The sequence below is a fragment of the Engystomops pustulosus genome, chromosome 1 (genome assembly GCF_040894005.1).
Source record: "Engystomops pustulosus chromosome 1, aEngPut4.maternal, whole genome shotgun sequence".
NCBI classification, from domain to species: Eukaryota; Metazoa; Chordata; class Amphibia; order Anura; family Leptodactylidae; genus Engystomops; species Engystomops pustulosus.
The window spans coordinates 20,646,320-20,660,160 of NC_092411.1; the positions used below are offsets into that span (position 1 = coordinate 20,646,320).

At 43.2% G+C, this 13,841-nt stretch overlaps 1 protein-coding gene across 1 annotated transcript in view; it reads right to left on the minus strand.

Moving 5' to 3' along the window:
- SLC1A3 (solute carrier family 1 member 3) overlaps positions 1 to 12,657 on the minus strand; it is a 36,065-nt gene extending 23,408 nt beyond the window's left edge. The window contains exons 1-3 of the mRNA XM_072135108.1: positions 12,463 to 12,657; positions 10,576 to 10,850; positions 5,152 to 5,289 (exon numbers count right to left, since the gene is read on the minus strand). Of these exons, the coding sequence (XP_071991209.1) occupies positions 5,152 to 5,289; positions 10,576 to 10,756 (319 nt within the window). The 5' untranslated portion in view covers positions 10,757 to 10,850; positions 12,463 to 12,657. The remainder of the gene's footprint in view (positions 1 to 5,151; positions 5,290 to 10,575; positions 10,851 to 12,462) is intronic.
- Between the last annotated feature and the right edge of the window lie 1,184 nt (positions 12,658 to 13,841).

The following is a 13,841-nucleotide window of genomic DNA, read 5'->3' on the forward strand; positions in this document are numbered from 1 at the left end:
GTCTCAAAAGATTGGCACATAATGTGGATATACTCAAAAATATGTTGCAGTTCAGTGGACTCAAACCCCAAGAAGTTAGGTTTTCTAGGGTCACCACTGCTCAGGTACCTCTGCACCTCGGGCTTTCAACATTGCATCATACTGGTGTCTTCTAGTCATCCACGCGGGGCCAAGAAATACACCGATCACTCCACGCAGTGACTGCTGGTCAAGTCACTGATAACAACAGATCCCAGGCCTGATCTTAGTCAAAACATTTAGATTCTTTCAAAAGATCTGATGTAATACTTAATTTCTCCAGTGGTGGCACTGAACACCACTTGGGCACTTCCTACTGGATTCCACCACATATTTCAGATGATCGACGTGATCCTCGAAAAAAAGAAACATTGTGAGCAATTTTTTGTGCTCTTACCAAAAAGCAAATTTCTTTTGCTGCAATGCATGCTCAGAAAAAAAATTCTAAAAGGTTTATTGTCTTTAAGAACCTATATAAAATGGGGGAGACTTACAAAACATATGCCCTATTAAGGGTGTTCCTGGGAGGATTCCTGAATGGCAACTAGCAGAGATTGAATTGCTAAAACTTCCAACAAATTTTTCAAAGCATTTAGTTTGGTTCTGAATTGGTTCTGAAACAGATTTTTTTTTAAAATAAAAAAGTCCCATCTGTTTTTGTTCAAGGTTAACCCTAACAATATCCTTAAATCAAAACCCTTTTTCAACATTATGAAACAGTTGAGTATGGAGAAAGTCAGGGTAGTTTCCAAAAACAGAAAGGATCCGCAACACTAAACAGGAGGTAGAAAGAGCAAAAGTAATAAAACTTCATGCGCTCTTGTCATGTATAGCTAGAGATAGACCCTCCTGTCCAGTGCTCACTCTCTTTCCCAGGATGGCTACACCCTGTAGGAAGTCCCGCCAGCTATACGGGAGGGTTACACCTTTGCTGGGGACCTTCATGACTCCTCATTATCTGTGGCTCAAATATAATAACATAGGCAGTCCCAGGATTTTACACAGAAGCTTAATACAACACAACAATGTCTTGTATCCGCCCATAGCCAGGACCAGACAGTACAAACCCCATGACAGCTCGACCGATAACATCAAAACATGCTGGATCCAGCCAGCGTGGGCGCCCGCCTCAATCGCTCCCATTGTAGAGTCAATACATTTTCTATGCTAATGTAATCCTGCTAGAAATGCAAAAAAGAAATCCAAACATTTAGGAGCCCAACCTCTGCTCGGAAATGGGTGTAAGAATGCAACCAGGCAAGGATATGGTTAAACCTTTACTTCTCTGGTTTCTACTGGTACCAGGATTGGAGATCCAACCACAGAGATTCCCACTGACCACTTACTGGTTGGGGATATGTATGTGGAAGGAAGTGTGTGTCTCCACTATGTCCTCCCCTATACAGACAGTACAGGAAGGAAGGAAGTGTGTGTCTCCAATATGTCCTCCCCCTATACAGACAATACAGGAAGGGAGTGTGTGTCTCCAATATGTCCTCCCCTATACAGACAATACAGGAAGGAAGTGTGTGTCTCCAATATGTCCTCCCCTATACAGACAATACAGGAAGGAAGTGTGTGTCTCCAATATGTCCTCCACTATATAGACAGTACAGGAAGGAAGTGTGTGTCTCCAATATGTCCTCCACTATACAGACAATACGGGAAGGATGTGTGTGTCTCCAATATGTCCTCCACTATATAGACAGTACAGGAAGGAAGTGTGTGTCTCCAATATGTCCTCCCCTATACAGACATTACAGGAAGGAAGTGTGTGTCTCCAATATGTCCTCCCCTATACAGACAATACAGGAAGGAAGTGTGTGTCTCCAATATGTCCCTCCCCCTATACAGACAATACAGGAAGGATGTGTGTGTCTCCAATATGTCCTCCCCTATATAGACAGTACAGGAAGGAAGTGTGTGTCTCCAATATGTCCTCCCCCTATACAGACAATACAGGAAGGAAGTGTGTGTCTCCAATATGTCCTCCCCTATACAGACAATACAGGAAGGAAGTGTGTGTCTCCAATATGTCCCTCCCCCTATACAGACAATACAGGAAGGAAGTGTGTGTCTCCAATATGTCCTCTCCCTATACAGACAATACAGGAAGGAAGTGTGTGTCTCCAATATGTCCTCCCCCTATACAGACAGTACAGGAAGGAAGTGTGTGTCTCCAATATGTCCTCCCCTATACAGACAATACAGGAAGGAAGTGTGCATCTCCAATATGTCCTCCCCTATACAGACAGTACAGGAAGGAAGTGTGGGTCTTCAATATGTCCTCCCCTATACAGACAATACAGGTAGGAAGTGTGTGTCTCCAATATGTCCTCCCCTATACAGACAATGCAGGAAGGAAGTGTGTGTCTCCAATATGTCCTCCCCTATACAGACATTACAGGAAGGAAGGAAGTGTGTGTCTCCAATATGTCCTCCCCTATACAGACAGTACAGGAAGGAAGGAAGTGTGTGTCTCCAATATGTCCTCCCCTATACAGACAGTACAGGAAGGAAGTGTGTGTCTCCAATATGTCCTCCCCTATACAGACAATACAGGAAGGAAGTGTGTGTCTCCAATATGTCCTCCCCTATACAGACAGTACAGGAAGGAAGTGTGTGTCTCTAATATGTCCTCCCCTATACAGACATTACAGGAAGGAAGGAAGTGTGTGTCTCCAATATGTCCTCCCCTATACAGACAATACAGGAAGGAAGTGTGTGTCTCCAATATGCCCTCCCCTATACAGACAATACAGGAAGGAAGTGCGTGTCTCCAATATGGCCTCCTCTATATACAGAAGAAATCAGCCAAGTTTCTAGACTTCACAACAACCCCTTTAAGTGGGTCAGTCTTCGAGAGAAGCAGAAGTATAGAAGTTGACTCATTGTCTCGGAGTGTTTGAAGTCCTGTTGGCCCCTTTTGTACCCCCTTATTCTTAAGGAGCTTGGATTAAAATATGATCTATAGAGCTTGTTGTTGTTAGGGGGCAGTAAGCGTGGGGGGTGGTCCTAACTTCTCTTTTTATCCAGTATTAAGAAAAATTCACACGGCCTTAATCTTTGTGGTGCAATAAAGCTTGAGAATAGAGAATGGTACAATGGACATTCCTGAGTGAGTCACCGCCATCTCCGGTAATGGGTCACCCATTCAGCTCTGTCCTCTTGAGCACCCATTGCCCTAGTGTTTATTGGTGAGGACCATTCAGCTTTGAGGTCATGACTTTGCAGCTGGTTAATCCCACAATGATAAGGTTGGGTAAGTTCAGAGGTCAAGTAAAGTTTTTGTTATAAATCTCCATAATAAAGTTTAGAATCTGTTCATTAGAAGATTAATGGATCTAAAGGCTTTTGTCCTTTGCTCGACCATTCCAATATGGCCACCATTACATGTTCTGGGGTGTGTAGGTGGTATTCTCTGGGGTTTGTAACTGTTTACGTCTGGTCTGAGGTCCATTTATATTCCAGGGATTTGGTCTGGGCCCTGCATTTTCTTTAAGGGGGGGGGGGGGTCTGTATTTGTTCAAGGGTCTGGTCAATAGTCCGTCATCAGTATGAATCTGATCTGGGGTCGGTCTGTATTAGTGTGGGTATTCTAAGGCCTGTAATCAGAACAGGGATCTGGTCGGGTTCGTGCAGGCAATTTAGGAATCTGGTCGGGTTCGTGCAGGCAATTTAGGGATCTGGTCGGGTTCGCGCAGGCAATTTAGGGATCTGGTCGGGTTCGCGCAGGCAATTTAGGGATCTGGTCGGGTTCGCGCAGGCAATTTAGGGATCTGGTCGGGTTCGTGCAGGCAATTTAGGGATCTGGTCGGGTTCCTGCAGGCAATTTAGAGATCTGGTCGGGTTCCTGCAGGCAATTTAGAGATCTGGTCGGGTTCCTGCAGGCAATTTAGGAATCTGGTCGGGTTCCTGCAGGCAATTTAGGAATCTGGTCGGGTTCCTGCAGGCAATTTAGGAATCTGGTCGGGTTCCTGCAGGCAATTTAGGAATCTGGTCGGGTTCCTGCAGGCAATTTAGGAATCTGGTCGGGTTCCTGCAGGCAATTTAGGAATCTGGTCGGGTTCCTGCAGGCAATTTAGGAATCTGGTCGGGTTCCTGCAGGCAATTTAGGAATCTGGTCGGGTTCCTGCAGGCAATTTAGGAATCTGGTCGGGTTCCTGCAGGCAATTTAGGAATCTGGTCGGGTTCCTGCAGGCAATTTAGGAATCTGGTCGGGTTCCTGCAGGCAATTTAGGAATCTGGTCGGGTTCCTGCAGGCAATTTAGAGATCTGGTCGGGTTCCTGCAGGCAATTTAGAGATCTGGTCGGGTTCCTGCAGGCAATTTAGGAATCTGGTCGGGTTCCTGCAGGCAATTTAGGAATCTGGTCGGGTTCCTGCAGGCAATTTAGGAATCTGGTCGGGTTCCTGCAGGTAATTTAGAAATCTGGTCGGGTTCCTGCAGGCAATTTAGGAATCTGGTCGGGTTCCTGCAGGCAATTTAGGGATCTGGTCGGGTTCCTGCAGGCAATTTAGGAATCTGGTTCGGGTTCCTGCAGGTAATTTAGGAATCTGGTCGGGTTCCTGCAGGCAATTTAGGAATCTGGTCGGGTTCCTGCAGGCAATTTAGGGATCTGGTCGGCTTCCTGCAGGCAATTTAGTGATTAGGGATCTGGTTGGGTTTCTGCAGTCGGATTAGGAATTTGGTCAGGTTCCTGTGGTCAGATTAGGGACTGCATTAGCTCAGTGGGCTGGTGTGTAGTCTCTAGGTACCTAGCTGGTCTGAGGTCTGCTTTTAGGGGTCTGGCCCTATCTGTTCAGGTCTGTATCTGTTCAGAGGTACCGCTCGGCCTAGGGTTCGATCAGGGGACTAGTTTAGAGTTTCTAGGTATTTAGCTGTATGTGTGTGGTCTTTATTAGATTGGTCTGGTGTTCAGATACTGGGCTGGGGTCTGTATCACTATGGATGTAAACCTGCTGTGTTATGGCCTGGTCTTTCGACAATCCACAGGACAACAGTGACATTAGATTTTATTGGAATTTTTTCCATTTTTTTATATTATATCAGTCATGTTCTTTAGCAATTTCTCCTCCAGACCATTCATTATAATACCAGTCTGCAGTAATGAGATAAATGACGATGTACCTACCTGTGACCAGACTGGAGACGATAAGTGGCAGGACAAGCATCTGCAGCATTCTCATCAGCAGCTCTCCGGGAAAGGAGAAGTACTTGATCTCCCGGAAGGTCATTTTATACGAGCGGACAGAAAATCCCAGGATGATGCCTGGAAGACAAGGAAACAAGAAAAGTCACATTGTAGAACGGTCCCGTATTGAAGAACATTGGGTCATAATGGAAAACACAAATACAACCTGGGGACAGGAGTGACACTTATGGATAAGAAGCAGCCATGTTTATCCAATCCTAAACATCCCCTTTAAACTTACTTCCTTAGGCTTAAAGCCCAGCACCTTTCTATATTCTTGGGTGCAGAAGCCAGGTATTATGGAGGTGCCGCCCTTGCATGGGCTCAGGCAGATGAAATATGAAAAGAAACACAATATGATGCCAGGGGAAATATAGAAGACGGTAATATTATCTCCAGGGCAAGGGTGTGAGCCGATGACAAATCACAGATCATATCTATGGCAGACTTCCTTAATACTGGAGCACGTGCATGTCCTTAGGCAGCCGGGATTTACATACTTGGCAACAATCCTGGATTTGGTGAGATTTTCCTGAATTTTAAGTAAGAATTTGGGAGGGTGCCAGTCATAGGGGGGGTGGAGTCCAGGACTACATGCAGAGTATAATGCCGGTCACCCCTGCAGGTGACTGCAGCAGAATACAGTGTGGTCTATGGCAGCCTGTAATCTGTGAATGGAGCTAAATTTATAGAGCCCATCCCCATTTCCCCAAATAGAAAGCAGAATAGGGCAGCAGTATTGCGATGTGTACATATATACAGGATAGGAGTAGTAGTGCTGTGCCCATATATACAGGATAGGAGTAGTAGTGTTGTGCTGTACCCAGTAGTGGATTATAATATAGGTGGTGAAATCCTTGTATATCTGTACACAAGAGCCATGTGAAGGACCTCCAATGATCCTGAAATCACAGATAACAGGCAATAGGAACACATCCTCCATTCCCCAAGAAGCTGATTCTGGTATCAGATGTAGGAAGTGATTCCAGACTTATAGGTGCCATAATATTCATACATCCCAAGGCACATGGTGGTCTTAAACCACTCCTGGCTGTGCCCATATATGCAGGATAGAAGTAGTAGTACTGCTCTGTGCCCATATATACAGGATAGGAGTAGTACTACTGTGCTGTGCCCATATATACACGATAGGAGTAGTACTACTGTGCTGTGCCCATATATGCAGGATAGAAGTAGTAGTACTGTGCTGTACCCATATATACACGATAGGAGTAGTACTACTGTGCTGTGCCCATATATACAGGATAGGAGTAGTAGTACTGTGCTGTCCCATATATACAGGATAGGAGTAGTAGTACTGTGCTGTCCCATATATACAGGATAGGAGTAGTAGTACTGCTCTGTGCCCATATATACTGGATAGGAGTAGTAGTACTGTGCTGTGCCCATATATACAGGATAGGAGTAGTAGTACTGTGCTGTGCCCATATATACAGGATAGGAGTAGTAGTACTGTGCTTTGCCCATATATACAGGATAGGAGTAATAGTACTGAACTGTGCCCATATATACAGTATAGGAGTAGTAGTACTGTACTGTGCCCATATATACAGGATAGGAGTAGTAATACTGTGCTGTGCCCATATATACAGGATAGGAGTAGTAGTAGTACTGTGCTGTCCCCATATATACAGGATAGGAGGAGTAGTACTGTGCTGTCCCATATATACAGGATAGGAGTAGTAGTACTGCTCTGTGCCCATATATACTGGATAGGAGTAGTAGTACTGCTCTGTGCCCATATATACTGGATAGGAGTAGTAGTACTGCTCTGTGCCCATATATACTGGATAGGAGTAGTAGTACTGCTCTGTGCCCATATATACTGGATAGGAGTAGTAGTACTGCTCTGTGCCCATATATACTGAATAGGAGTAGTAGTACTGCTCTGTGCCCATATATACTGGATAGGAGTAGTAGTACTGTGCTGTACCCATATATACAGGATAGGAGTAGTAGTACTGCGCTGTGCCCATATATACTGGATAGGAGTAGTAGTACTGTGCTGTGCCCATATATACAGGATAGGAGTAGTAGTACTGTACTGTGCCCATATATACAGGATAGGAGTAGTAGTACTGTACTGTGCGCATATATACTGGATAGGAGTAGTAGTACTGTGCTGTGCCCATATATACAGGATAGGAGTAGTAGTACTGTACTGTGCCCATATATACAGGATAGGAGTAGTAGTACTGTACTGTGCGCATATATACTGGATAGGAGTAGTAGTACTGCTCTGTTCCCATATATACTGGATAGGAGTAGTAGTACTGCTCTGTGCCCATATATACTGAATAGGAGTAGTAGTACTGCTCTGTGCCCATATATACTGGATAGGAGTAGTAGTACTGCTCTGTGCCCATATATACAGGATAGGAGTAGTAGTACTGTGCTGTCCCATATATACAGGATAGGAGTAGTAGTACTGTGCTGTCCCATATATACAGGATAGGAGTAGTAGTACTGTGCTGTGCCCATATATACAGCATAGGAGTAGTAGTACTGTGCTGTGCCCATATATACAGGATAGGAGTAGTAGTACTGTACGTTGCCCATATATACAGGATAGGAGTAGTAGTACTGTACTGTGCCCATATATACAGGATAGGAGTAGTAATACTGTGCTGTGCCCATATATACAGGATATGAGTAGTAGTACTGTGCTGTGCCCATATATACTGGATAGGAGTAGTAGTACTGTGCTGTGCCCATATATACTGGATAGGAGTAGTAGTACTGTGCTGTCCCATATTTACAGGATAGGAGTAGTAGTACTGTGCTGTCCCATATATACAGGATAGGAGTAGTAGCACTGCTCTGTGCCCATATATACTGGATAGGAGTAGTAGTACTGCTCTGTGCCCATATATACTGAATAGGAGTAGTAGTACTGCTCTGTGCCCATATATACTGGATAGGAGTAGTAGTACTGCTCTGTGCCCATATATACTGGATAGGAGTAGTAGTACTGTGCTGTGCCCATATATACAGGATATGAGTAGTAGTACTGTGCTGTCCCATATATACAGGATAGGAGTAGTAGTACTGTGCTGTCCCATATATACAGGATAGGAGTAGTAGTACTGTGCTGTCCCATATATACAGGATAGGAGTAGTAGTACTGCTCTGTGCCCATATATACTGGATAGGAGTAGTAGTACTGCTCTGTGCCCATATATACTGGATAGGAGTAGTAGTACTGCTCTGTGCCCATATATACTGGATAGGAGTAGCAGTACTGTGCTGTACCCATATATACAGGATAGGAGTAGTAGTACTGTGCTGTGCCCATATATACAGGATAGGAGTAGTAGTACTGTACTGTTCCATATATACAGGATAGAAGTAGTAGTACTGCTCTGTGCCCATATATACAGGATAGGAGTAGTAGTACTGTGCTGTACCCATATATACAGGATAGGAGTAGTAGTACTGTGCTGTGCCCATATATACTGGATAGGAGTAGTAGTACTGTGCTGTACCCATATATACAGGATAGGAGTAGTAGTACTGTGCTGTACTCATATATACAGGATAGGAGTGGTAGAACTGTGCTGTGCTCATATATACAGGATAGGAGTAGTAGTACTGTGCTGTCCCCATATATACAGGATAGGAGTAGTAGTACTGTGTTATGCCCATAAATACAGAATAGGAGTAGTATTGCAGTGCCCATATATACATGATAGGAGTAGTAGTACTGTGCTGTGCCCATGTATACAGAATAGGAGTAGTAGTACTGTGCTGTGCCCATATATACAGGATAGGAGTAGTAGTACTGTGCTGTGCCCATATATGCAGGGTAAGAGTAGTAGTACAGTGATGTGCCCATATATTCAGGATAGGAGTCGTAGTACTGCGATGTGCCCATATATACAGGATAGGAGTAGTAGTACTGTGCTGTACCCATATATACAGGATAGGAGTAGTAGTACTGTGCTGTGCCCATATATACTGGATAGGAGTAGTAGTACTGTGCTGTACCCATATATACAGGATAGGAGTAGTAGTACTGTGCTGTACTCATATATACAGGATAGGAGTGGTAGAACTGTGCTGTGCTCATATATACAGGATAGGAGTAGTAGTACGGTGCTGTACCCATATATACAGGATAGGAGTAGTAGTACTGTGTTATGCCCATAAATACAGAATAGGAGTAGTATTGCAGTGCCCATATATACATGATAGGAGTAGTAGTACTGTGCTGTGCCCATGTATACAGAATAGGAGTAGTAGTACTGTGCTGTGCCCATATATACAGGACAGGAGCAGTAGTACTGTGCTGTCCCCATATATACAGGACAGGAGCAGTAGTACTGTGCTGTGCCCATATATGCAGGGTAAGAGTAGTAGTACAGTGATGTGCCCATATATTCAGGATAGGAGTCGTAGTACTGTGCTGTGCTCATGTATACAGGATAGGAGTAGTAGTACTGTGCTCTGTTGTTATAGAGCCAGTGGCAGCTGCAACTCTTTCCCTAATGGATAAAATAGCTCTGAATGTGCGGTTGTCATCTTTGCATTTTCTGTACAGTATTTGTATCTCTTCTCACATCTAATGATTTTTCTTTGCTTCCATACACAATAATCATATACCCTCCTGATCTTACCTTTTAAAAAACAAATGTAAACCAACATATAAAGAGGAAACATAATCAATGCTTTCCATGTGACTCCTGAAGCCACATGACCGACATAGTAAACAGCTCTGGAATGTCATGGTGTGATCTGTATATTATGTGATGTGTGTATGGTCTGACAAGTGGAGACAATTGTATCCGGTCTAGGCAATGCTCTGTGAGCTAAACACAGCAGCAACTGCACATCTCTCTCTGCTGGATTGTTACAATATGTCAGTCTGGAGTCCAGGCTGTTTAGCTCACAGAGCATTGTCTAAACTGGATACAGTTATCTCCACTTCTCAGCTGAGAGCAGGACTAGCTGTGTACAGGGTCACTTCCTCCGAATGGACACAACTGCATCCAGTCTACACAATACTCTGTGAGCTAAACAGCTGGAACTCCAGACTGATACATTGTAACAAACCAGCAGAGAGATCCGTGCAGCTGCTGCTGATGTGTTTAGCTCACAGAGCATTGTCTAGACTCGATACAATTGTCTCCACTTCTCATTTGAGAGCAGGACCAGCTATGTACAGGGTCATGGCCTCTGAATGGAGACAGGAGGGTTGTCATTCACTGACAGCAAGCAAAAATCTTTAAAATAGGGCATTAACTCTATTTTAAAGTTGTAGATCTTTTCAGTTGTACACATGATAAACTTTGTTTGCTCGATTTGATCTATAAACCTTTTTGTGATATAAAGGGGGACTCTTACCAACAATGACTGCGATAATCGTGAACAGGACGAAGCCGTTCCGCAGGAGGAAGCTTTTAACGTCGTCTTTAGTGATGTTCTGCATCTTCTTCTTGGCCATCATGGAGCGTTGGCGCACACCTTGCTGGAAGCGCTCCATCCTGTTCCCGGATCGGGGGTCTTCTCCGTTGCTTTTAGTCATCTGCGCTGGTTATAGACGCCGCTCCTCCCGGTTGAAATGACCGATGGAAATTCCAGCCGATGATCAAAGGCAGCGGGCCGAGCCGCAAGCAGAGCTGTAACACAAGAAGTGAATAACCTATTATAGAGATCCAGACAAATCCGAGCCCTGATCTCTAATGTATCCGCTGCCTAGGGCAGGAGAACATCTACGATGATAAAGATAGATAGATACATCATCTTTATTTATATAGCACATACACATTCCGCAGCGCTGCACAAAGCATGAGAAATCAGTCCCTGTCCCCAATGGGGCTCACAATCTAAACAATCAGTATGTTTTGAAGTGTGGGAGGAAACTGGAGGACCCGGAGGAAACCCACACAAACACAGAGAGAACATACAAACTCTTTGCAGATGTTGACCTGGGACTAGAACCCAGGTCCTCAGCGCTACAAGGCAGAAGTGCTACCCACTAAGCCACATAGATAGAAAAGGCCACATAGGTCTTTCTATAGCGCCGTCATATTCCGCAGTGCTGTACTAATCATGTGGTACATATACAAATAAAATCAGAGTAGTAGACGGCTACAAAGAGATTTGTACGACACACGGAAAAAGTTTAAACCGTGCTCGTTCATGAATGAGAAGGTTCAAAAACTTTCTAAAATAACTGGTTATATTCCTTCCATATAATCCTGCGTCATCTTGTGCTGCCGGCAAACCTGTAATCCTCCAGCTGTTTCAAAACTACAATTCCCAGCATGCACTGGCACATACAACTTCCCATTAAGGTGGCCATAGTTCTCGTGTCGAGTCATATTGCACAATTATGAATGACTTTACATGGGACTGCATCATTGGCCCCCATCATTATGTGACAGTCCAATGCCTGCACAGATGTAGCAGAGCTGAATTTGTCATTTGGGTTAATGTGCTTCTTTGGAGCGGTGTGGGTATAACGATAACGCAATGTGACACACTCGGCTCTGCTACATCCACATATTCAAATGACATATTTAGCTTCCAATGAAAAGTGATGTGCTAAGCGACATGACATAACCACAGCCTGCAGAACACACACTGTCGCTTTGATGTAGTAGAGCTGAGTTTGTCATTTTACGAAACTCCCAGTCTTATCTTATCATTGGTAACACAGGCGTAAGGAGAGAAACTCAGCTCTGCTACATCAGCACAGTTATCAGCAAGGCAGCGGCCCCATCTGTGTCCCTCATCAGCAACAGGGGGCAGATTTTGTAGTAGATTTCTGTGACGGAATACGTGCAGTTTTATGAATGACTATTGGAGGGGGGGCACTTACTTATTTTCATTTAGAAATGGCCGTAGCGGAGCTGACTTTGTCATTGACCACATTCTGCATTGAGATCGCAAAACAAGTTCTATATCAAACACTTTGTGACAAACTCAGCTCTGCTACATCTTAAATACTGCGGCTGTATCGTCCGCTGCTCTGTACATAGGGGAGCAAGAAAAAATAAAAATTACAAAGCGTAAAAAAGAATTGTGAAAATAAACAAAAGGATGAATACAATGAATACAATGTAAACCGGATCCAGGATCTGAGCGCAGGAGCTTACAATCTAATGGTAACTTATGCGACTCCAACTTCACCATACGGAACATTCCACTGCAGGATGTCACAGAAATCACTGAACTTCCACTTTTTGTCCCAAAATCTGTAACATTGTATTTAAGTTTAGGACTCACCTCTGTGCGCTGGGGGCTGGAGATGTAGTGAGGGACCTCCAGGAGAGGACGGAGTGCACTCAGGAGAGGAGCATGTGTACTCACACACAGCAGAGTGTAGCTCCAGGACTTAAGACAAGGGGAGGAGACCGCCCAACCAACAGAAAGGGGGGAAAAGCTGCGGCCTCTCCGCTGCCAGAATACTGATCAGTCCCCTGCCCCGCTGCTCTCACGCTTTGTCAGCCTGGAATGTGAAATCCTGGGAGTTTCATACAACTTTTTAGATGAAAGGGGCGGCCGGGACCCTACGGAAAAGTTACCCTAATAATGGGAAACCTGAAACACTGCAGCAGACCCGCCCCTGTGTATATACACCGCTGTAATGTCATACAGATTATTCCAGAAAAATATGCAGGGCTATATGTGACTGGATAGGCCGGTTATAGGGGGAGGAGGAGGGGACAGTATGTAAAGAATTCTGTCTATCTCATATCTATCTATCTCATATCTATCTCATATCTATCTCATATCTATCTCATATCTATCTATATATCTATCTATCTATCTCATATCTATCTATCTATTTATCTCATATCAATCTCATATCTATCTATCTCATATCTATCTCATATCTATCTATCTATCATCTATCTATCTCATATCTATATCATATCTATCTATCTATCTCATATCTATCTATCTCATATCTATATCATATCTATCTATCTATCTCATATCTATCTATCTATCTATCTATCTATCTATCTATCTCATATCTATCTATCTATCTATCTATCTATCTCATATCTATCTATCTATTTATCTCATATCAATCTCATATCTATCTATCTATCTATCATCTATCTATCTCATATCTATATCATATCTATCTATCTCATATCTATCTATCTATCTATCATCTATCTATCTCATATCTATATCATATCTATCTATCTCATATCTATCTATCTCATAGCTATATCATATCCATCTATCTATCTCATATCCATCTATCTATCATCTATCTATCTCATATCTATCTATCTCATATCTATATCATATCTATCTATCTATCTATCTATCTATCTATCTATCTATCTATCTCATATCTATCTATCTATCTAAAAGTAAAAAATAGGCTGCACACCACAATATGAAAAAGAGTGGGTACTTTATTCACCCAAGTGCTACGTTTCGGATCCTCTTCAGAATCCTTGATTAATGTCTATCTATCTATCTCATATCTATTACCAATCATCTATCTATAATCTATTTCATATCTATCTTGTAACCACCTACACCTACCTTCTCATATATATTACCTATCTATCTATCTTCTATATCATATCTCTTATCTATCTATAATCTATATGATATCAATTTCATATCTATCTTGTATC